We start from the raw sequence: 23,533 nt of genomic DNA, 5'->3' as shown, positions 1-23,533 counted from the left end.
TGGCCATGAGCTCATACGCTGTTTGAAGCAGTCTCTCCTCCTCTCTGTTTATAAGAAGTGAATCACATTTTTGGTTGTATTATATCCTAAACAATGATAGAACAAAATTGTGAGCCACTGATTTAACAGAAAAAAAAGGAAACAAGCATTTTTAACTTCTAAGTTCTGTTCTCCAACAGGTTGTGCAGAACAATGTTGTAAGAAAGGTCTGCATGGGCTAAGCCACTAACTCAGTGTAATTAATCTGTCATTTTCCAGATTCAAACACCAGCTCACTCACTGTTTGCACGGAGCAATCTCGACATACAAATGGAACACTTTAGTGTGAGAAAACGAACTTAGATCTTTTTGACCTTCAGCCCATACTTCAAGATATTTTTAAGAAAAAGTCATCACAGGAAAAGTATGTGATTTTGATATTTGTACTGTTTGAGGAGGCTGGGTACTTGTCTTGGTTCTCACACAACACTGTCTTTTTATTTAAGCCAAAACCATTAGAAATATTTCAAAGGGTCTATCAAAAAATTTTACTGTTTAAAAGGGTACAGCTGAATGGCTGAATGGTCAGACTCAGGAAATACTAAAAATACTCAGGAACTACTTAAAAAATTAAGTACAAATCTAGAGCATTACAGTGGGAGTTATCAGTACAGTTCTATTGCTATTCGTGTTGACATTTCATACAAGAATCGTGCTGAAAAGCAACACAGATGAGGAATTTTTTTCAGTGCAGCTTTTACTCATCCACAGCTCTTGAACAGAGCAGGAAAATAGACACAACTTATTCGAGCTCTCAGACATATTTTCACATTCTCACAGAATTTTGAAAAATGCAAGAGTATCAATCAAACCCTCCAGCGCTTTACTTTTGGGTTCAAAATAGGTCTGTACATAAGTACTTTCATACAGCTTGCTCTTTGAAAATTTTATATTCAGTATAAAATATATAAAAAATGTCATTTTTAGGTCTGAATTGAAAATATCAGTTTCAATTTTAATGGCTTGCAAATGAAAACTAGCTATAGATACACCATATGAAATCTGTTTTTCTTTAATGTTGATTGACATACCAACAAAGTGAATAAATGAAAATTAAGAAATGATAACAGCAGAGTGCTAAAAAAGTTGAGGACATATTTTGAAATGTTCTTATTGAAAAACCTGCGGTACCATTGAAATATCAGGGAAAGCTTCCAAATGATGTGAGAAAATCTAAGAGCAAAAGAAACTAATCACAGAACACATTAGGTTCGAAGGGACCTTAAAGACCACCTAATTCCAAATCCCCTCTCAGGGACAGGGACATCTTTCACTAGATCACATTGCTCAATGCCCCACTATTAACCTTGAACACTTCCAGATATTGGCACAAGGGTCATGAGCAGAATAATGTAAAGAAAAGAGCAAAAGTTTCCAGTGAAAGTTCACAGAAATCATGTGAAGCCAATATAAAGTCCACTCACTTAAGTCCAATGAATTTCTTAAGAATACTGAACCCCAAATATTTTCCTTAAGCAATGAAAACTCAGCACAATTGCTGTTAACATTAAAGATTTGAGTACATTTCTCCGGTCATAAAAATGAAATTAGGAAGCATAGCAGAAAACCTGGACAATATTTAACTGCTAACATTTAGAAAAATAATGCAAGTACTAAATATTTATATTTCTGGTAAATATGCAGGTGTTTACAGTCTCATGGCCTTGTTGGTGTAGAATTTTAATGGACAAGTCATGAGCAGCAGGGAATGGAAACTGCTCAGTGTTGCTTTCCTTTCAGGACCCTCTATTCAGGTCATCTGTGGCTCTTTACCTCTCCTAAGTCCAGAAGCAGTAGGAAGAGGGGAAATCACTGTAAGGAAACAAGTCTTTGGAGCACACTTTTGTAAAGATGCAGGCCATGAATGCTGTGCGCATATGGGGAAGTGGAAATGAGAAAGCAAGGCAGTGGCAATAAAAAGGCATGACAACCAGCTGACTAAGCATGCAACATCAGGGGAAATCCAAAACAAGCATGGAGATAAACAGTACTGGAGATGAACTTCTCTCTCCTCTGAGAAAAAGAAGGTTTGGGAGGAGAAATTTCGTAGCACGTAAAACAGAAACTCACTAGTCACTGAAGCACTTCAGATTATTTTAATGTCATGTCCTTACAGAACTGGATAGCACCTCTTAAATAGTTCTTTAAACATTAGTTCCACTTATAGGTTTTGTGAAAACATCTTCAGCTCCTGATACTTGCCGGCCAAATAGTTCTTTCCCTTGCAACATCAACAGAGTGAAACACTGCTGTTCAAGAAATATTCCTATACTCAACAAGCGTACTTGAAAGCGCATCATTCTGTTGAACCTCCTAAATGTGTATAGAGGCGCCCACAACATCTGAGTTTTAAAATGCCTATTATCATATTGCCATAATTCTTTTGAATACCAAAAAAAAAAAGTATTTTCTTCTGTTTATTCTTAAAGGAATAAAAAAGCAGAGTCCCAAAGCAGTCTGTAAGCCAGTAGTGTTTTGACAAGAATAACATAGAAAATACACACCACAATGAATAAGGTTTGTGTGAAGCTGCTGCTTCTATAAACTTGCCTTATATGATTTATTAAAACTAAAATAATTTCCAACAGTTATGTTTCTCTCCATGAGAAGCCATCCTTTTCAGTCTGAAGATATTTGGAAAGTAAAACAACAAAAGCAACTATTTTGTGGTGATCACAGTTGTTTGTTTGGTTTTTGTTTGTTTTTTTTTTTTTGAAAGAAAGCTGTTTCCTTTCAGAAAAGCATGTTACACCTACAGGGCATAACCAAGAATCCAGCACACTTTGTTTATCAAAAAATATACTGATTCTGCCTAAAATCAGGAGGACTACTCCTACACGGATTTATTCTCTGTATCTTTCAACTCAAGTTTCTTTCCTGAGATTTCTATATAGTGAAAAGTATACTAAAGGTTGCATTGGGTTTTGGGGTTTTTTTTCCTCACATTAGTAGCTGTCTTATTGAGCTGAGTGGGTTCTGCCACAAAGCCAGCATTTTACACAAAATGCCAGCAATTAGCTGGTGACAGCTTCTTGGTCAGAACTAACCTGGGCTGAATTGCAACCTGCTATATGCAGGCTGGCCAGCCAGTCCTTTTAAAATGTCCTCTCTTTTCTCTGACAAAGAAATTAAAATTTGGAAGCAATGAATGCCCCACTTTCCAAATCTTTTGCCGAAAAGACGTTGTGCTTCTTGGTGTAAAGGATGCTTTGACGTCCTGTAATGCCATATAGATAACTTTACAATGCTTTGGTTTTCTTGCTACTGAAAAACGGGTCTTGTATCAGGAGGGGTTTTGGAACAGAGCTTAATCACGAAAAACTACATTCAACGTCTGAAGGGGACAGTGAAAAACAGACAAATAAGTTAACTGCAAATAAGTAAAGCTTGTCTTTCTCTCTGCTCTCCAAAGCAGCGACCTAACCAGAGGCTTGTGCCCTCTGCTCGGTGCAGAGCCGCACTTCTTGGGACGGTGAAGCGAGAGGACGGAACAGCGGCACAAGAGGTGAGGGAAAGGAATGAGAAGACAGAGAGATGATCAGGAGAAGCCAAAAAGCGCTGACCTAAGGCACAGGGCGCCGGATACGATGGGAAAGGGATGCGGGCAAGGCGAGCGATGGGAGGGGGACAGGCGGAGCGGAGGAGGAGCCGCTGGAAGTGCTGGAGGAGCAGCGATTCCCAGAGGCAGCGGGGAGCGCTGGGACCGGGAAGACGGCAGCCCGCGCCCCGCAGCGCAGACCCTCGGTAAGGGACGGGGCTGGACGCGAGGAGGGGCGGGGAGGGAGGGACGGGCGAGGGGGCGTGGAGCCCGCGGCCAGCCTGCCCGGGCTGTGGGAAACAGTCGGGGGACGAGCGGAGCGCGGAGTCAGCCTGTCCGCCGCCGCCGGAGCCTGGCAGGCACCCTCCTTTCCTGCACGCCTCCCGCACACGCTCCCTTCGTTTCCCCTCTCCAGGCTGCACCGCCCCCGGCTCCGAGTCACCCCCGTCCTGGCGGCGGGGGCCGGGGCAGAGTCGTCCCCCCGAGAGAAGCATTATGTGAGCAGGAGCCGCGCCACCGCCGCAGCGGGCACGTCCAGGATGTAAAGAGCCGTCCGGCTGCTCGCACCCCGTCGCTGCCCGGCTGCCTACGCTCCGTCGCTGCCGGAGACTCGCCGGCGTCCATCACTGCCCCGGGCCGGCATGACCGAGGTGAAAGCCAAGGAGCCCAGAGCGCCTCCGCCCGTCACAGACGGGGCGGTCCTGCTGCAGGGTCAGCCTGGCCGAGATCCCTTCCGCGAGGAAGCGGAGTCCGTCGACATCTCCCTGGACGGGCTGCTTTACCCCAAGAGCAGCGACGAGGAGGAGGACGAAGAGGAGGAGGAGGAAGGGGAGGAGGAGGAAGAGGCGCAGCAGCAGCAGCATCTGGGGCGGGAGGACGGCCGGGACTCCCTCTGCCACCAGCCAGGGAGCGGCTCCCTCTCGGTCAAGGACTCTCTGGACACCGTCCTGGACACCTTCCTGGCGCCTGCGGCTCATGCCAGCTCCACCGTGGCCGCGGCGCCTTGGTCCTTCTTCGAGGCGGAGGAGGCGCCCGACGGCCCGATGAGCAGCGGCCCCTCGCAGAAGGCGGCCGAAGCCGCCCCTGGGGCGCCGGGCCCCTCGCAGCCCCCGCCGCGGCCCGCCGCGCTCTGGCCGCCCGGCGACGCCCTGGTGCCCGCCGCTAAACCGCGGCCGGCGGGGCCGGGGGCCGGCGCGGAGTGTCCCGCCGCGGCGCACAAGGGCGATGCCCCCGGTGCCGGGGCGCTGCCCGGCGGGTCCCGGGCGGGGGACCCGGGGCAGGAATACCTGCACGTGCCGCTGCTGCCGCTCAACTCGGCCTTCCTGGCCTCGCGCACGCGGCAGCTGCTGGACGGGGCGGAGTACGAGGGCGGCGCGGTGCCGCGCTGCTCGCCCCCCGCCCCGGACCTGCCGGCCTACGGCTTCCCGCCGCCCGACGCCAAGGACGGGCCCTTCGCCTACGGCGACCTCCAGCCCGTAATGAAGATCAAGGAGGAGGGTCTCGGCCTCGCCGCCCGCTACCCGGGCGGCAGGACCACCCCCGCGGCGGGCTGCCACGACTACCCGCAGGCTCCGCGGGCCGGGCAGGAGTCCTCGCTGGAGTGCGTCCTCTACAAGGCGGAGCCCACCCTGCTGGCCGGCGCCTACGGGCCGGCGGCGCCGCCCGACAGCCTGCCCTCCACCTCGGCCGCGCCGCCGGGGCTCTACCCGGCCCTGGGGCTGAACGGGCACCAGCCGCTGGGCTTCCCGGCCGCCGTGCTCAAGGAGGGCCTGCCCCAGCTCTGCCCGCCCTACCTCGGCTACGCGCGGTAAGGCGGGGGCGGCGCGGCGCTCGCTGAGGGACGGGACTGGGGGGGTCTCGCTGCGCGGTGGGAGAGCTCCGCGCCTCCTCATCCTCCTCATCCTCCTTCTCCGGAGGGGCGGGCGGGCGTGCCGCGCGGTGGGCGCCTCGGGGGGATATCAAGCGGATGCTGAGGAAAGGACAAAGTTTCTCTCGGCGAGGGCCTTTTTGGGCTTGTGGGTAGTGCCCGCAGCCCCGTTCGCATTCCCTGCGCTGCCTGCGCACGCCGCGGTGTCCCGGCTCCGCAGCTGGCACCTCGCGGCTCCGGGCGCGATGACGCCCCAGGGATGTTGGTTTGTTATCGCAGCGGGACTTCGGGGCCACCCGATGTCCGAGCCAGTGCCCGGCCCCGGGGGCTGCATGCTGGTGTTCTAGCTTCTCCTCACTTTCAGCGATATCGTATTCATCAATACCTAAATATTTTCCAAAAACCAAACCAAAAAAAACAAAACAAAAAAAAAAAAACCCCACCCGACCAAAAAAAAAAAAAAAAAACCCAAAAAAACCCCCCAAACCAACACCGCAAAAAGCAGTTGATTTCACACGAAAAAGAAAACTGAAACACTTGTATATTGATTTGCTTGAATGAAATGGTGTACTATCATGCTGAGATGTGCATTACCTACAAACAGATGCAATAAAAGGTGCATGCAATGTTACAGTTTCAATGGATATCCTTTCTATCCTTTCTTTTAGTAAATGCAGTGGTTACCTAGATTAGTCTGCCTTGGAGACAAATTGGAAATATCATTGATATCCCCATCAGACTTAGTTACTGCTGAGAACGCTGCAGCTGAATGGGGGGTGAAAAACTGATTATTAAAGATTTTTTTAGTTGAAATGAAATTTCATGTTTCCCATGTGAAAGAGGCCTTTGAAGTTCCATTGACATCTATGTGATTCTGTCTCTGTACAGGAAAAAAAAATCATCACTATGACTCCACTCACAAGAGTTGTTGATCTGAGGAAGATGAACATTTTAACAGTGTCCTAGATGGTACCTTTTGCGCTAAATGGTTGAAAATGTAACTTTCTGCTTTTTTTTTTTTTTTGCAATGCTTTCCTGTATTACCATGGTAGAGACAAACCATTAAGCAGAAAGGCAGTCATACTTTAGTTTGTTCGTGTCCTTCTGTATCTTGACTACAAATTTTAAAATGAAGTTGATATAAAACTCCTTAATACAGGTAAGTAGTTCACTGCACAAAGCTAGATCTTTCATTTCTTTTAATTCTTTTTCTTCTCAAGGCCAGATACGGAAACCAGCCAAAGTTCTCAGTTCAGTTTCGAATCACTACCCCAGAAGATTTGTCTCATCTGCGGTGATGAGGCTTCAGGTTGCCATTATGGAGTACTTACCTGTGGAAGTTGTAAAGTCTTCTTTAAAAGGGCAATGGAAGGTACTATAAGATGCCATTGTTCCTAATTATCTGAAATATGTCTTCTAGACACTAGGGCATAGTATTTATTTATTGCTCATTTTTATAACTATTGTCACTGCAGTGAATTTTTTTTTCTTTTGTTTTATCACCAGTGGATATTGACAAAGTTCTTCCTTAATTGTTTTTTTATTTTTTTGCTATTTATTATTTACTGTTTATCAGTTAATCTTTCCAGGTAGGCAGAGTTAAATAAAAATTTTGTGCATTATACAACTTGTTTTTAAAAGTATAAATTATGTTCAAAGGAAAATATTCTGGATATGAACTCATGATAGGCAAATAAGAGTTGTTTTTGGCTTTGTTTTCTTTTTGAAAATATGAAATTTTTCTTGCTTTCAAGTTGCAGAGTTTTGGCTTCCTGGAAGTTATGGAAGTATTTAAAATTTCACTGAACCTTTTCAAGTCATAATAATAAATGTATTTGACTTGTTGTCCAAATAGTCATTAAATTGCAAAGTCAAGCTGCAAATTTAGTGAAACAATAATGAAACAAGTAGCAATACCTATGTTTATTTTTTCATTTTGGATTCTTTTATATGCCTTGTCCACTGAGATTTTAAATACAAATACAAGAGCAGACTGTTTTATATGGTTCAGCAGATAAAGCAGTAAAACAGATCCTTTTTTAGGCTTTGTCTCCTGCTTTGATTTTTATCTGATCCTGCCAGAACTAGGATATTCAAATTTCTGTTCCATGTATTTAACAAAACCGTTGTTCTAATGGATAGGATTCCTTAAAATAAAAAACCTGCATCCTGTATTTTCTTGTTGTGATACATAGTTTTTTCTACTTTATAGAGCTTATCTCTCTCCAAATGAAAAAATTCCAGGGGAATTTTGAAAAAGTAAAAGCTTAGCATAATATTATAATCAGATTTTTTGTTTCACTGTGCTGTTACTTTCTACTTTAGGCATATACTCATGTTCTTCCTTTAACATTAAATATTTGCAAAGTGGTCTTGGTGGTCTAAGTGAACTTTAGAGCTAGTGCCACGTTTCTCCAATGCATTCAATGGGTTTCATGAGAAAATTACTAGAAATATTTATGTTATGCTGCAAAGCTCTTAAGTCACTTGCAGGAATACATTTAAGTTTCACTGAATCTGCTGCTTAGTCTCCTGGTTTGCCTTTGCATTTCTTTGGTATGTTTTTCTAAATCAGCCAAATATTTTTTTAAAAAGTCAGGGAGCTGAAGTTTTAATACTAAGCATAGTGTAATTTATGAGTACTGTATTTAAAAATAAATTTTATTGTTGATGTTTACCTATATAATAATGTTGTAATATGTTCTTTGAATTTTATTCTGTCAATTTTAGATTTTATCTCTTTTCTAATTTAGTACGCAGTTCTGTTTGCAGTAGAGGGACCTGCTCAAAAACATATTATATTATATTATTGTTCAGCAGAATTATTTTAACAAAAATTGTTAAGAGGGAATAACTTGATACAAGGAACATCTTAAAGTTGTTTTCACAGACTATTCAAAGTATACGTTGGCAGAGTCTTACCAGGTTAAGAATATAGAGTTATTTAGACAAGTGAGAGGTCAATGCAGTAACATAAACAGAAGTCTGAGGTTTTACATAACAGCTTCATAATTTTAATTTTTAAATGAATCCACAGACTGAGAGTCAGTTGTGTTTGGGTTTTCTAGTAAGGATTTTCAAATAATGTTCAAGAATGTACATCAGAAACCTGACTGTAATCAGAAAAGATACAGGTTATTGAGTTTGATGGGAAGCAGAGCGGCACAATGAGCAGTGTAGGCATTGGCAAAATGAACAAATACAGTCGTACCTGTTTTTGTATAGAAAGTGCAAGACTACAGGGAGTTCCTTAGAGATGGACTGATGGACTTCTTATTTTCATTGCAGTATACTATATAGTTGTCAGCACTAAAACAATCCTATTTACTGATAGATATTTGATTTTCTATGGACTTTAAATACTTTTTGAAATTTTAATATCAGAAATAATGGTGGGAAATTGCTCCTCTGTAAGAAGACATCGAGTATTTGTATTTTAAATGCAATAGAAAATAGTGTTTAAAATTCTCACTGGCTGTTGTATAAATTTGAAACATATTTCTTCCATGAAATGTCCTCCAGCCCATAATTCCTCTGAGCATAAATGCATTACTTATTTTTTTAAAATTTTGGTGCTACTACAGACATGGGATTTTTAATAATAATTTGTGCAAATAAAATGTTAAATTTTGTGAGTAAAAATTCCTGGTCAAAACTCTGCTTTTCACGTAATTCCCATCCATTACTGATCCTTATGAGAAATTAGAACATGACTGGAAATAGCTGGCTTTTGCTATTTCATGGATTTTCTCTATCTTGAGAGGTTTTTTTTTGTATGTTATGAGGTTTTGTGCATAGGTAAAAAAAGTACTTAATATAATAGCTTTACATTTGTAGGAAAAGGTTTATTTTCTATTTTAATTATTTGTGTAATCTGAGGTGCATTTGCTGTTTGAAATCAAACAGCCTATATTTGTTTTGTAATCTTTTTTCACAAAAACTGTTCTATTTATACACCAATTATTTTACCTTCCCTGGTGTGAGAACAATACTTTATTGGTTAAATACATCCATTTGAATAAAATGAACTGGTCTGTTACCAGAAAACTAATTTTTTCCCATATCTAGTGTTTTTGAAATAAAACCAGATTATTTAAATTATTCAGGCTGAACAATGATTTAAAACTGTATTTACAAATTATTATTTAATAATACATTTGATGTAACTAATAGATACACATACAACTTAATGAGGGGGTCAAAGTTGTGTGAGGATCATAAAGTTTACTTAAAATGTTTCTTGGCACTGAATTCTAAAATATATATGCTTTGTAGATACTTTCTGTCTTTTGGGTTCTTTGTTTCCCATATGTGGCTATATATATGAAAAAAAAGACTGGTGTTAATACAATAAACACATATTTCTCAAGGCAAAGTCTTGAGGAATTGTAAACAAAAATGCAAGTCCTTTGGGAACCTGTAGTATAGCAGATATGTAAAAAAAGTTAGTACTGCAAGTGAGGAGGAGAAAGGGGACAAAATAATGGGTTAGTTTTACTTAGGAAACTTTCATCTGTATGTAGAGGTTGTAAATTTTCTGTTGGACTCCTACAAATAACTATTAGTCTGTAGATTCACTTAATGTACTAAGAAATGACAAGGCTTTTTAAAAATACTTTAGAGATCTTCTTTGAGTATAATGAAAACAGTGAAAGTTACATCTGTTTATATTCAGTAAAGAAATTTGAAGAGACAACATTGAATTCACTGTGTTGATGGGGGTAGTGCTGTTCCTGTCAGTGAGATAAGAGTGATGAGCATTTTGGAGATAGAAATCAAAAAAATTCAGAAATAATGTTCAAAATGCTTTCAAATATGTAGAATTACTATATTTTAAGGTAATTTGCTCTTGATGACCAGGAGTTGTTTAACTGCTACCATTATATATCATTCATGGTAATAAAAATAGAGGAGAATATTTGTAACGGAGCATTAGGAGAGTGAAGATTAAGAGACAAACTTTTTAGATGAATGAATTGCCAAACAGTCATTAGTGATGTCTTATAAAGATTCCATAATGTGAAATGATGCAGGGCAGCTATGATCACAGTGCTTGTGGAACACCACAATAAAATGTTTTTCCCTTGAGAGGAGCCCAGAGTTCAAAATTCTGGGATTCTGGAACTGTTGCCAACACAACAGGTTTCTTGGTAGCCTGCTTTATTGCCTTCTGGTTGAAAGTGTCTCTTTTGCAGTAGTTTTACTAATGAAAAATTTGAATTACCTAAATCCTGCAAAAAAAATTCAAGTCCTGTTTTTCCTATAATAAAGCCTCATTTCTTACTTTTGTTCTCTATTTAAATTTGCACTTTGCTTATATTGATACCTAAAGAGAAGTAGTTGCTCAAACCCAGAGTCTGAGACCAACATGAATACATGATATTGCAGCAGATTGGTCAGAATCTGACTCTTGGTTTGTTTAAATACCAGGGAAGGTGTTACAAACTTGATCAAGTGCTTGTAGAACATTTTTCTAGTTTTAATATGTGCTCTAAGGTCAGGGTAACTCTGACCTTAAACTCTGTTGCATCAGTGACATCAGGGAACAAGCTCAAGCACATGTAGCAGATAACATTTAACTGACCACGTGTGAACTTCTTTCTGAGATCTGAATTTGGTAAAGTGGCAGACAGTAAGATTTCCATGAGAGTTTTCACTGTCTGTGTATGGAGAGGTTCTGTGGAATGTCTGATGATGAGCTACACCTACACAGTAAGAAGGCTGATAATGACTTAAACCAAATTTTCTGATAAAGTTTATCTGACCTTATCAGTGTTATGATAAGCAGTTTTGTGATGGCAGTGTGATTCACTATGTGCATAGTGCAATACTGTGCATAAGGAAAAGTGTTTGCACAGTTAGGCTTTTCCATAGCTAAAGTACTGGTACAGCATTGGTACAGCATGCCAAGTATTAAAAAAATACCAACCACTAGTAGAAAATCCTCTTTGAAAAGAGAGAAATAATAGTGTAGAGACCCTTTTAGCTGTAAACTTGATGAAGCAGGTGTTGAAAGTTCTTTTTCTCCCAATTCTGAAGGGTTTTTAATTCTTAATCCAACTTTCCAGTCTGGATCTTGGGATCAGAATTTGGTACAGCCATGTACTGTAAACCTGATGGTGATGAAGTGTTCATGAAGTAGAAAACATGCAAACACACAAAGCATACACATGGCAAGTTGAGAGATAAAAATGTTTTTCACTCAATATAACAGATTTGATGTTATTGAAGTTCTTTTATTTTGTACATGGCCAAAATGTGTTAAAGTACAGTAAGCTAAGTGTATTTTCAAATTCAAATGTACAAAATTGCTTTATTGAGGAGCCTAAAATACAGATGGAAAACATCGCTTTTGTGAGTTCAAAGATAATCTGCATTGATACACAATGGTGTATCTTCATTGACTTCAAAAGAATTTGAAGTTATCCAGCAGTTATCCAGCAGTTTGACAAACAGCAATTTGATGAATTGATTTATATGAAGCACAAAAGTGAAGTGAGCTGAGGTGTCATCTGTTTGGGTGCTTTGACACTTGAGCTAAGGCTGGGCTTCCTACTGCTCTAGCTGTGACTTTACCACTGTTTTCCTAATAGACATGGCTTAGTACGTAATCACCTATAGAAATGTCAGTCGCTGAAATTTTTAGTTTAACTTTTATGTAGTATTTTAGAAACAGTATCATTTATTATCTTGATTATCTTTTGAGGTGGATTAGAAGCTAATTCAGGTTGTGTAAGACTGCCTGCTTTAAAGAGCACCAGCAACTGGCTGCTCAGTCTTGCTAATATATGGTTCTAACTTCCCTTGTGCACAATGTGAGCAACCATCTTAAGTTCATTCTGTGGTGAATGGAGAGAAACAAGAAATTTTAGGAAGAAATACACTGACATTTCTAAGATGTACTTGTGATGAAAATAGCAGTACTCTGACGGTAACTATTTCTCAGCAGTGAGTGTAAAGGAGTGTCCGGTGACCATGCACACTGTCTGCATTTGGTAAGATAAACCTACCCACATCACCAAGGTAGCTAACATAGTTCTGTAGTATATGAAAGAAATATAATAAGTATATAAAATACTAATTTCATATTTGTTAAGTATTATATCTAGGATTGTTAAGGTATGAATTATAATTATAATTAATTATATATAAGGTCATTAATGATATTCTAGATACCATTAAATTATTCCACGTATACAAATCATACTTATTTATAAATTGTATGACATAAGTATATAAAGTGTAAGTATTTATAGTAAAACTGTTCTCTGCCAAAAGTAGATTTGGGATTGAGGGTCCATTACCTTAAATTGTGTATTTGTTCCACAGTATTCATGATGTACAAACTAGCAGTGTTTTGATAGATATCTACATTTTAGAATGTAATTAATCAAATAGAATCAAATTAATCTAGGGAGTTTCAATCAAGAGGCAGCAATATCTGGGTGTTTTGCGTATTACATTTTTCTGCTACTAATATTTCTGGGTTTTTCCACCTTTATTGCTCATATAGTGGATGACCCTGTCCCACTGCTTCAGTTGTAGGACAAGTCAAGGAATATGAGAAAATATACATGAAAAAATGTATCATAGCAATGTGCTAGGATAATTCCGCTAAAATAAGAATGGTAGGATGACTGAAATGCAAATATAGAGTCTTATCTTGATAGAAGAATATAACAGGGATCAAAAGGAGAACAACTGATATTTTAGCACTGTATACCTCTGAAATAGTGTGTGTGTTTTTAAAGTAGATTTTGTGTTCAAATCCCATGTTTTGTATTTGTAAGAAACAGACCCACTGTTGACAAATATTCTGACGCTTCTGTCATTTTACGTATTTATATCCCTGATGTAGTTAATTACGTAAAAATTATGATGAAGGAACAATTGTGACACAATGCCCTAAAAAGAACTGGAAATAGTGATTTTTAGATGCTACCATATCCTCCTGAAAGGGTATTAGCTGTGGGAAGTTTTTACTGTTGTCAGTTCCCATATTTAGACTCCAAGACTTTATATGTTTCAAGGTGTTGCAGTGGTAAACAGTCTAGGCAAACCAACTGAAAACTGATATGAAACAGCATTCCTAATTTTGCAGTTCATTGTAGTTTCCATGAATTATGAGTTAATCTTGTTTCATTTTGTTTTTCTGTGGTTTTCCTTGTGTTTTCTTTCTTTTTCTTGTTGGAAATGATGGGACAGACAGGGAAATGTAAAAAAGATTAAAAAACAAGATTGTAACTTTTGACTCTGTCTAGAAGTGAGTGAAAACAAGATAGCTACATTTCATTGTTCTGTTTGTAGATATCATTTAAAAATTATACTCTCTTTGGAGGTTGCTCTTTGGAGACGTGATTTTGGAAGGAAAAACAATAATATTACAGGATTCACAGCAAAAGGCAGCAAGATTTTGACATCAGCATACAAGGGGAGGAAAGAGTCAGTCAATGATGTATAAACAATTATTTTTATTGCCTCCACTATGAAATATATTATTATGAAGAAAGAAATTCTTCATTATTTCAGTTAGATTCCAGGATGGAACATATTCACCAGTTCCTCTGCTTTCCACTCTTTGTCCCCTTTGGTCCACTGAATCCTTAATTCTTTGCTGAGGAGCAGACTTGCATCAATAGCAGGTCTTTCTTTATACCAATATGGGCTACAGAGTGGAAGTCACAACACCTACTTAAGAACTGGAAGTGAGAATTTTACTTCAGTGGGCCAAGAGGGAAATCAAATCTTTATCAAAAGATTGTGCATGGTAAAGTCCATGACGGATGTTGGTTTTGGTTAAGTAGTTGGAGTCAGAAGTCTTACTTCAGGGACTTTTTTTATTTTTATAGAAAACACACAGAAATAAAATAAATTATGAATTAAAACCCCAACAGCATTATCTGAAGTGTGTGGAATCTTGAAGACATATAGCAGGGGATGGCATACAGGGACATGGAGACTGTGTGGTATAGATTCCTTGTTCTTCACAACTTAAAAAACCACACGATGAGAGGTAAATTCAACCCACATTTGCTGTTTTGCACTTTGCAACAGTGCAAATAGTGTTATATTTAGATCTGGGCTAAATTCAATATAATTTTACTTCTCATTTTACCAAGCATGAACTAGGCCAGACTGCCTAGCTGTGGAAAACCTGTCTTGTTAGACCATGTTCAGGATAAGGATTACCCTCTACTACTCTGACAAGTCAGGTTTTCCACAAGCTAGGGACTAGCCTGGTCTGTTGTCTTAGCTTCCAGAAGTCAGATTTTTACTCAAAATCTACATCTGCACCATTATCTTTTGTTTAGGTGCACAGGTGAACTTATTTTCCATTTTAAAAATTTTAAACCCGTGCATATTGTCATCTTCCACAATTCCATTGTGGTTTTTGGTTTGGTTTTTACCTGTTGATTTAATTGGTACTTTTTCAAAAGTTTGTAAGATGTAAAACATACTTTTAGAAAATTATTGAGCAAAACCTTGAGGTGAGCCTTCAGGAAGCAAAGATTCAATGTTGGGAGACATTTGGCAGTAAAATAATTAGCAAAGAGATGCAATAGATGTCTGCAAGCTTTAGACAGAAATCTAAAACTAGACTAAATAAAACACCATGATGTGTTCTAGGTTGATGTTGAAAGGTTGATGGTTTTATACAAAAGTGTTGGCAGTTATTAGAGATACAGGGAGGCAAAATCACACTCAGGATGGAGGAAAAAAAAGGTGAGATAGTACTCTTCTTGCAGCTAGGAGGAGCTGAGAGTTTGCAAGCATTTTGCTTCTATGCAGGGTGGCAGCAGTTCTGCCGAGATGCATTTATTCAAATAACTGATTGCTGTCTGATACCCTAGGTGCAGATAAAGCTTTATTTTTTTCCATATTTTGTGCATCTACAAAGTCTCTGCAACTCCTGAGTTTACTGGAGTGATTGTGAGTTACAGCATGTCAATGAGCTAAGTTAATAGTGCAGTTTGTAAAGACACTGTACATACTACTTTTACCACTGTTTGGATTAAAAACCTCCCAGTATAGCAGTAGTCATTACAGGACTTAAAATTGTGTTTGCCTGCTTACATTAGAACTTGCAGCTTTGCTAACACTAATGGATTTTGATGGAAGTTTAAAAAAATACTATCCTACAAGAATCAGGAACATTTAAGTTGATAGATAAAATAATCTCTGTGTTTTCTCCATCAAGCTGGTCACGAGCCAATACATTGAGAGTGACCCTCAATGTGCACTTTCAAAAAACAGTGCAAAGTAAACATTCATAGGAAACTTAACATTAAGATTTGAAGGTGTGGCAATTGCCAGAAAGTTCCTAGGTTTATATTTTTGTAAGAAATGCTAATAGCAAGCTTTTCCTTCAAACTTGTGCCCTAGTGACTAGAATACATATTTGGTTTTTTTCCTGAGTATTTTGTTTGCTTGTTTGTTTTGTTTTTTGTTTTCCTGGTTATAATGACAGTAGTCATAGACAAGGTACTGACTATCAAGCTACCAATTGAATGGTGATTTTATCTTGATGGAGGTTTTGGGTACTTCATTAGTACATGCATTTGGTTTAACTGCAATGCTCAAGTATTAAAGACAATTAGTTCAAATCTAGATGATCCTGAAGACTAAACTGCTGCAAATACATTTTCAAATACATGTTTTATCATCCCAGGAAAACCTTCCAAACATCGTCATCTAACTAAATATCGTCCTGTAATTTTGAAATTAGGCAAATATCTAGCATATGTTCATTTCTTACACAAGCTCTCCTTCAGATGGCTGCTGTCCCTAAAATATTAATATCAAGCAAGTAACGGTTTCTCAGAACCCAGCTTTGCACAATGGTAGACGTGATTTCAAATGGGAACATTTACTCAGATTTATCTATTGAGATGAAATCCACACAGACACTGTGATTAAAAACAAAATTCTTTACTGATGAAACTGAAAACTACCAAACAATTGAAACTTACATGTTTTCCAAATCAGTTGCAGCTGAATCAAAAAGAGTGGAATACACTTTGGGACAGAAGGTGTCAGGGAGAGGTGGGGTAGAGATGAAAAACTCTATGGAAAACTCACACGAAGGTGTAAGTCAGGTACATGATATGACTGGTTTCTTAAAAGTCTTGAAAACAAGGAAGATGTTAACAGTAAGCATCAAGAAGTGCCTGAGTTTTTGTCACCATAATCCCCTGAGAGAATTGGGTTGGTAGCGTTTTGACTTTCAAGCAAATTTTACTGTGCCTAAATTCTAGTAACAGATTTCATTTCTGGCCTGGTATACACTGGGCAGAGACACTGTTTAATCCTGTCTAATCTGAAACTTCAGAACATATGAACATGGAAGTGTACTTTTTATAACTGTGATTCAATTATGATTTGCTTTGTAAATGTAAAAAATGTTGTTCAGTCTTAGATTTATAATAAGCAGGACAAGGTTTATATGGAGTCAGATCATCTTGTGAAGAATTAACAAATTCTCTGGAAAAGACGTCCAGAAGAAATCTCTTTTCAGGGGACCAAAGAAAATCCCCAAAACAAGAAAAGCACAAAGAAAACTATAACTATACTTAAGCATTCCTTTGTACAATAGGTGTGCATTAAAGCACTAGAATGCCATGGAGCTGAGATAATACTCACGGATTTCAATTAAACAAATGGAGTTTTAAAATGGTTGTTGCTTATCAAAAGACTGAATGCTTTTTGTAGCTTATAAAGGCAAAGAAATGCAAGGAAAAACTGCAAGTAATCCCAAGGGAGAATTGTTCAAAGTAAGTGTTTTGCTTACTGGTCTGCTGCCAGTAGCAAGATGGATTTTTATTCATTCGTCTGCTTTTGGTAATGTTTCCTGTACGGAGGAGTGCAGGATTAGAACTAATGGGACAAAGCAAATGAGAATTTTTACTGATTAAAACATTACTAAGGTCATTTTTGTTGCCAGGCAATGTGTGTGGCAACTGTTTTTGTTTACCTGTAGTTAAAAAAAAATTGTTATGAAAAGGAATTTCAGACAATTGGGTTTCTTTCAGTAAAATTAAGAAGTAAACTATTTATCTTTTAAAATGGTAACACAGAAGCAAATGCAGAATTAAGCAATAAACTAAGCTAATCTAATCCACAGAGTTACAGCCATCTTCTATTTGGCCTTTTTGGCTGTGTTGGCTGCACCTGGTCCGCTGGTATTTCAGCAAGTTTAATACAGAACTGCTTTTCTATCAGAGGCCATTTGCTTTGCTTAAAGGGCTTCTTTTTTTACACTACCCTAATTTCTTCATTCTGCTTGCTGTCAGAAACTTCACATCAATCCAAGCAAAATGTACTTAAGTTCTTTGAAAACAGGATCAATGACTTCACAGAAAAATAAGTTTTAAAGAAACAATTGGTCTATCTTCATGTTTGATTTACTTAAGAAATTTTGTTAGCACAATAGTTTAAGCAATTGATGCTGCCTGCTAATTATTTTGGAATTTCATAGATGAGGAGTTTTGCCCTTAAACAGACCAAATAAAGCATTATATTCAAATAGCAATATGATTGGTCAAAGGTTAGCATAAAGTGAAGGAGTTCTTTGGTGGTTCAAGTACACTTTTTTGAATCTTCAGTTATTTTTGCAACATTTATACACAGAAATAATTGTGTCATGTTAGAAAACATAGTGTTCACCCTGTTTTTCTCTTTCCTGCAGGGCAGCACAACTATTTATGTGCTGGAAGAAATGACTGCATAGTCGATAAAATCCGTAGGAAGAACTGCCCAGCATGTCGCTTGAGGAAGTGCTGTCAGGCTGGTATGGTCCTGGGAGGTGAGCTGTTTTTCAAGTGGATTTATAAAAAATAGGCAGTCAGGTGCACTACCTTCAGTCTGTTGAGGTTAAACAACAGTACTTTGATACTGTAAAAGAAAAACCACATTCAAATGTTATTTTTGGAAGAATTACCTAATGCTTTATAATTTCTTGGAATTTTTCTTTAGTGAATCTGGAAACCCTGACAAAACACCTTTCTGTCAGAATCACTGTGTACCCTTACATTCATTTTCTTGAAGGGAAAGGAATTATGTCCTGGGTGTGTATTTATTAAGAAATTTGGATCAGGTAATTTGATATAGGTAAAAAATAAGTAGATTGAAGTTGACACTAGAATCAGGAATCAGTATTGTGCTCTTCTAATTTTTGTTATACCCTTCATCATTGCTTTGAGTACATGTCAACAAAATTGTATCCTTCTGTTCCACCAGAGAGGGCCAGGCAGCGGTTTCACCAATATTGCAGGCTTTGCATATTAGGTGCTGGGAAATCCCATCTTTGTATTAGTTCTTTCTGTAACAGATTTGGAGTTTTTATTACATATCATTACATGACATTGAGCACTGTGCCTTTGAAAACCTACAGGGAGAAAATGGTATGTGATTAGGTAGTCACATGGCAAGTTTTGATGTGCTTACAGGCAGGAATAATGCTTATTTTTGATGTTGTGTTTTTTTTTTTTTTCCCCTATTTTGGATTAGTACAAAGCTTGAAAATATGTGGCTAAGACTATAAGAAAATGGCCATATTAAAGAGATGGAAAGAATATGTTTCTAAAGGGACTTAAAAAAAACAAAAAGGGGGAAGGACAAAAACCTGCTTTATTTCCAATTTAATCTATTTTAGCGCATCAAAACTCTCTGTCTGTCTCCCTCCCCTGCTCAACCCTACATTCCCTCCCCCACCTTTAAGTATTGTTTTTTATCCCTGAAGGAAGAGCTGGTACTATATACTGTACATCATTTAATTATCCTGCTGATCAGCATTCATTGATAATGTAAAATATCATATAGTTTTCAGACTGATAGTTTGATTGCACAGCTCTGTGTTTCCAGCTCCTGTAAGCTGAATGCAAGCTCCATGGAGCTGGAGTATTCTGCACACACGGCCATTGTGTCATTCTTATGCAGTCAGTCAGTGCCACCTCTCAGTTAAAAAAAAATAAACGAAGCTGACAAGCACATTGATGCCACTGGGCTGAGGGGAGAGGGACAAAAGGAGAACATGTCCCTTGGATCCTTCCAAGATTGAAGTGGTGTTTTAAAATGGAGTAACGGTGCAGTAGAGAAACAGTATTACTACAAAGGCAGAACCTAAAGCCCAACTTTGGAAGAGGAGAAAGCCAAGAAGGCTTTTCCACAGTCCTGGGTAGGCTGTAGAAAATACAGAGTAAGAACGAAGACTCAGGAAGAGGAGTTGGCAGATGTAGTGCCTGCCTTTTAAAATTTGGGAGCACATACAAGGTTTGATCAATTTGACATCTGAAATATATACCTGCCTAAGGCAGGTGGCTCAGACTAGAGGATCTTTAGATTCTTTCCAACCCAAACCATTTTATGATTCTAATGGGTGTAAATTATAATACAGATAAAAATTCATTCCTGACTGTGAATTTTGCACAGCTAGGAGTTTGATGATAATCTAACCTAAATTTTCATTTATGATACTCTGGATAACACCAATAACTAAACTCTGTGTGTTTCAACATCACAGGCAGCAGTTTCAATGAGCAGAAGACTGTGAGATGACTCACTATCATTGTCTAGTCCTTTTGCTTCAGCATTGTTCTGCATAGTAATGCTACATAGGAAAAATCACCAGCAGGCTTGACTTAATTTTACACTTTGTGTGCATTCATGGATGCTAGTTTTCCTAGTGTTTTTTAATATATAAATTTTGCTGTGGGTGTAGGTACTAGAAATAGAAAAAGTTGGACACTTTTGCCCGCAATATTGATCAGATGGTAAGTCCTCATTAGTTTATCCACGTAATCCACATAGTAGGATGTTATGTCCTCCTACAAAATCTGAGGATAAAGGTCCTGTGACTTATTTTATTACTATCAGGTATGAAGAGATTAAAATATTCATCTTTCTCATCACCTTTTTTTCTCAACTACTACAAAGCAAGGGTAAATATTTTCTTTGTATGTAATGCTAGATTTTTGTACTTAGCCAGTTTGTTGTGTTGCTTAGTCTTCTCCTAAGTATACCTAATCAAAGTTGTCTCCCATTTTTTGAGAAGCCTGTGCAGTCTAGTTTCTCTGGTTCTTAGAGGGACATTGCATTTCATCAGGGCATCTCTGCCCTGATATCCCCACCTACACCATCTTCTTGAAAGGAGTAATCTGGCAGCAAATAGAAAGCAGAAGAGAATAGTTGGGCAATGGAAAAAAGGAAATACTACATGGAGCTGTGACTATGGGACCTCTATTTTTTTTTGTCAGCTGCCTCAGGTTAAGTGCCTCAGATGCTCTTAGTGATGTCAGCAGTTCTGGGGGCATTAGAAGCTAATTGTTTTATGCAGGCTGAAATGGAGAGCTTAGTACTGAAGGAATAAAAAAAGACAAATGTAGACCAAAAATGAGGAAAACTGGAGTGAAATTATACTATTTGTAAATGAGGATTTAAAATTCAAACTGCAAACAAAATCTCAAGATAGTCTGTTAACCATAATACTCTTTCTATGGTTATATTGTTGCCCTTCTTCCTTTTGCTCATCTACCATTTCTTGTCATTCCTTTGTTGTATCACATGAGCAATATTTCCTACCCATGACTTGAAGTGCTGATCAACACAATATGACTCATATTTGGAGGGTTACAGGGCTTAGATAATTTTCCCAAAGACATCAGTGATCAAAGGGCTGGGAAACCTGCCATACGAGGAAAGGGTAAACATGAGCCAGCAGTGTGCCCAGGTGGCCAAGAAGGCCAATGGCACCCTGGCCTGTATCAAGAATAGTGTTACAACCAGGATTAGGGCAGTGATTGATTGTCCCTCTGTACTCAGCACTGCGGAGGCCACACCTTGGGTGCTGTGTCCCGCTCTGAGCCCCTCACTACAAGAAAGACATTGAGGTGCCTGGAGTGTATGCAGAGCAGGGCAGGGGAGCTGTGGAAGGGTCTGGAGCATAAATCCTATGATAAGCAGCTGAGGGAGCCAGGGTTGTTTAGCTGGGAGAAAAGGAGGTTCAGGAGGGACCTTCTTACTCTTTACAACTCCCTGAAAGGAGGTTGTAGCAAGATGGAATGTAGCAAGCATCTTCTCCCAGGAATCATGTGACAGTATGAGAGGACATAGCCTCAAGCTGTGCCAAGGGAGATTCAGCTTGGACATCAGGAGGAAATTCTTCACAGATAGGGTTGTTAAACTTTGGAATGGGCTGCCCAGCGAGGTGGTGGTGTCACCACCCCTGGAGGTGTTTGAAGAAAGGCTGGACATGGCACTTAGTGCTCTAGTTGACAAGGTGGTAATGCATCAAGGTTTGGACTCCATGGTCTTGGAGGTCTTTTCCAAGCTAAAAGATTCTGTGATTCTCTGATTGTGTGAACTGAGTTTGTTCAACCTTGAGAAAAGAAGGCCTAGGGGACACTTTATCACTGGTTTCCACTATTTAAGGGTGGCTGCAAAGAAGATGGAAATTCTCTTTTTACAAGCAGGCACATGGAAAAGGCAAGGGCTAATGAGTATAAGTTACTTCTAGGGAGATTCTGAGTTGACGCAAGAGGAAAATATTTCACAAGAAAAATCAGCCATTGGCATTATCACCCAAGATAAGTGGCAGACTTCTCACTGTTGAATACTTTTAAGATTCATCTGGACAAGATACTGGGTCATCTTGTCTAACTGTGCTTTTGCCAAGGAAGATTGGACTAGATAGTCCTGGAGGTTCTTCCCATCCTGGAATTCTGTGATAAAAGCCCATATGCAAATTTCCAATTTTTGGAATAGAGTACATGCTTAGAGACATCTTTGAGTATTTTAAATGAATTGGAATTGGCAATACTTTAAATCTCTTCTTGTGTTTAAAACCTGTACAGGTCAAGATTTTTTGTGCATTTTGTGATTTCTGCCATTTAGAACTTACATAGAGATATTTTTGTTCTTTCACCTCTGATACTTAGTTTCTTAATGCTGGCCTTGAATTAAATGCAGACTTGCTATATTACTTGATTAACATGAGAAACACTGAAATTTTACGGGATATTAATGATAAGCTTCCAAAAATTACTGTATTAATTAAGTTAAACTTACTTCTTAGGGAAGTACACCTATCTTCCATTGAATGTCACTAAATGGCAACCATATAGATAAAAGTGTAATATTATATTATATGGACAACAGTTCCATTTTTCAACCCTAAATTCAAAGCAATTTCAAACCCCTGAAATATTTTGAAAGAAATTTTAAGTCAGTTGTAAGTAAATTATAGAATAGCAACCAATAGCTTCAATAATTTGTTTCCCTATATGAACTGTTTTGTCATTCTTAATCTATAAAAGGAAAGTATCAATAAAAACATGCATTTCATAGTACCATATTTGGCATTTTCTATGAAAGTGTTAATTGTCTTTGGGCTTTATAACCTCATAACTTGAGACATTAATCTATCCCCTATCTAATCTTAAACCAAATAGGATAGCTGGATCAGGTCCTGGAATAAACAAGTACTCAACTATTTTATTTATTATGAGTGAATCTGTAATTTTTTCAGGCTGATTATCACAGATTCCTTGTTCAGCTGTATTGTAAATTACTGTGTCCTTCATTGTTTCAATCAGCTTCCAGTCCGCAGTGCAGTGATTACATGCAGAAAAAGGTGAATTAATTTTCCAGCTAATATTTTTTGAAGTAGGATCAAAGGGTTTATTAAAACCAAGATGTGTTACTTCTGCTTTGCTGCTTTTTCTATGTTGTGTACACCTTCCTAAGGTGTACACGGCTTCTTTTTCTACACAAAAAGCAAGAGCGTAGTGACCTTAAACTAAGGGCCATTGTGTTCTGTCCAGAATAATACATCATTGATGCTTTTCACCTCGTTACAGGGTAAGGAGAATGGTAGTAAGATGTTAAGCTTCTACTAGAAACCTGGCCCTTTTAATATAAATTATCTACTATCAGTAATGTCTAATTGTGTGTATGATTCTGTAAACCTAGTTGAACAAATATTAAAATACAGAATTAGGTAGTAAGGAGAAAAATCATAATATATTTGATAGTGGGATTAAACAGATTTTTTTAATGTTTTCTAGGTACATGTAGAAAACAAACACTATAAACAT

The 23,533-nt window shown here is 38.9% G+C and overlaps 1 protein-coding gene across 2 annotated transcripts in view; it reads left to right on the top strand.

The window, feature by feature from the left end:
* Positions 1-3,491: 3,491 nt before the first annotated feature.
* Positions 3,492-23,533, top strand: part of PGR (progesterone receptor) — a 33,861-nt gene continuing 13,819 nt past the window's right edge. Inside the window, exons 1-4 of one of the 2 annotated variants that reach the window (XM_038149049.1) lie at positions 3,492-3,783; positions 3,993-5,384; positions 6,665-6,816; positions 18,130-18,246. In XM_038149049.1, coding sequence (XP_038004977.1) covers positions 4,219-5,384; positions 6,665-6,816; positions 18,130-18,246 — 1,435 coding nt within the window. In that variant the 5' untranslated portion in view covers positions 3,492-3,783; positions 3,993-4,218. The other variant, XM_038149039.1, reaches the window with a different exon arrangement.

The sequence above is a fragment of the Motacilla alba genome, chromosome 1 (genome assembly GCF_015832195.1).
Source record: "Motacilla alba alba isolate MOTALB_02 chromosome 1, Motacilla_alba_V1.0_pri, whole genome shotgun sequence".
Taxonomy (NCBI): Eukaryota; Metazoa; Chordata; class Aves; order Passeriformes; family Motacillidae; genus Motacilla; species Motacilla alba.
Note: the sequence above shows the minus strand (reverse complement) of the source record. Positions and strands in the feature narration are given on the sequence as shown.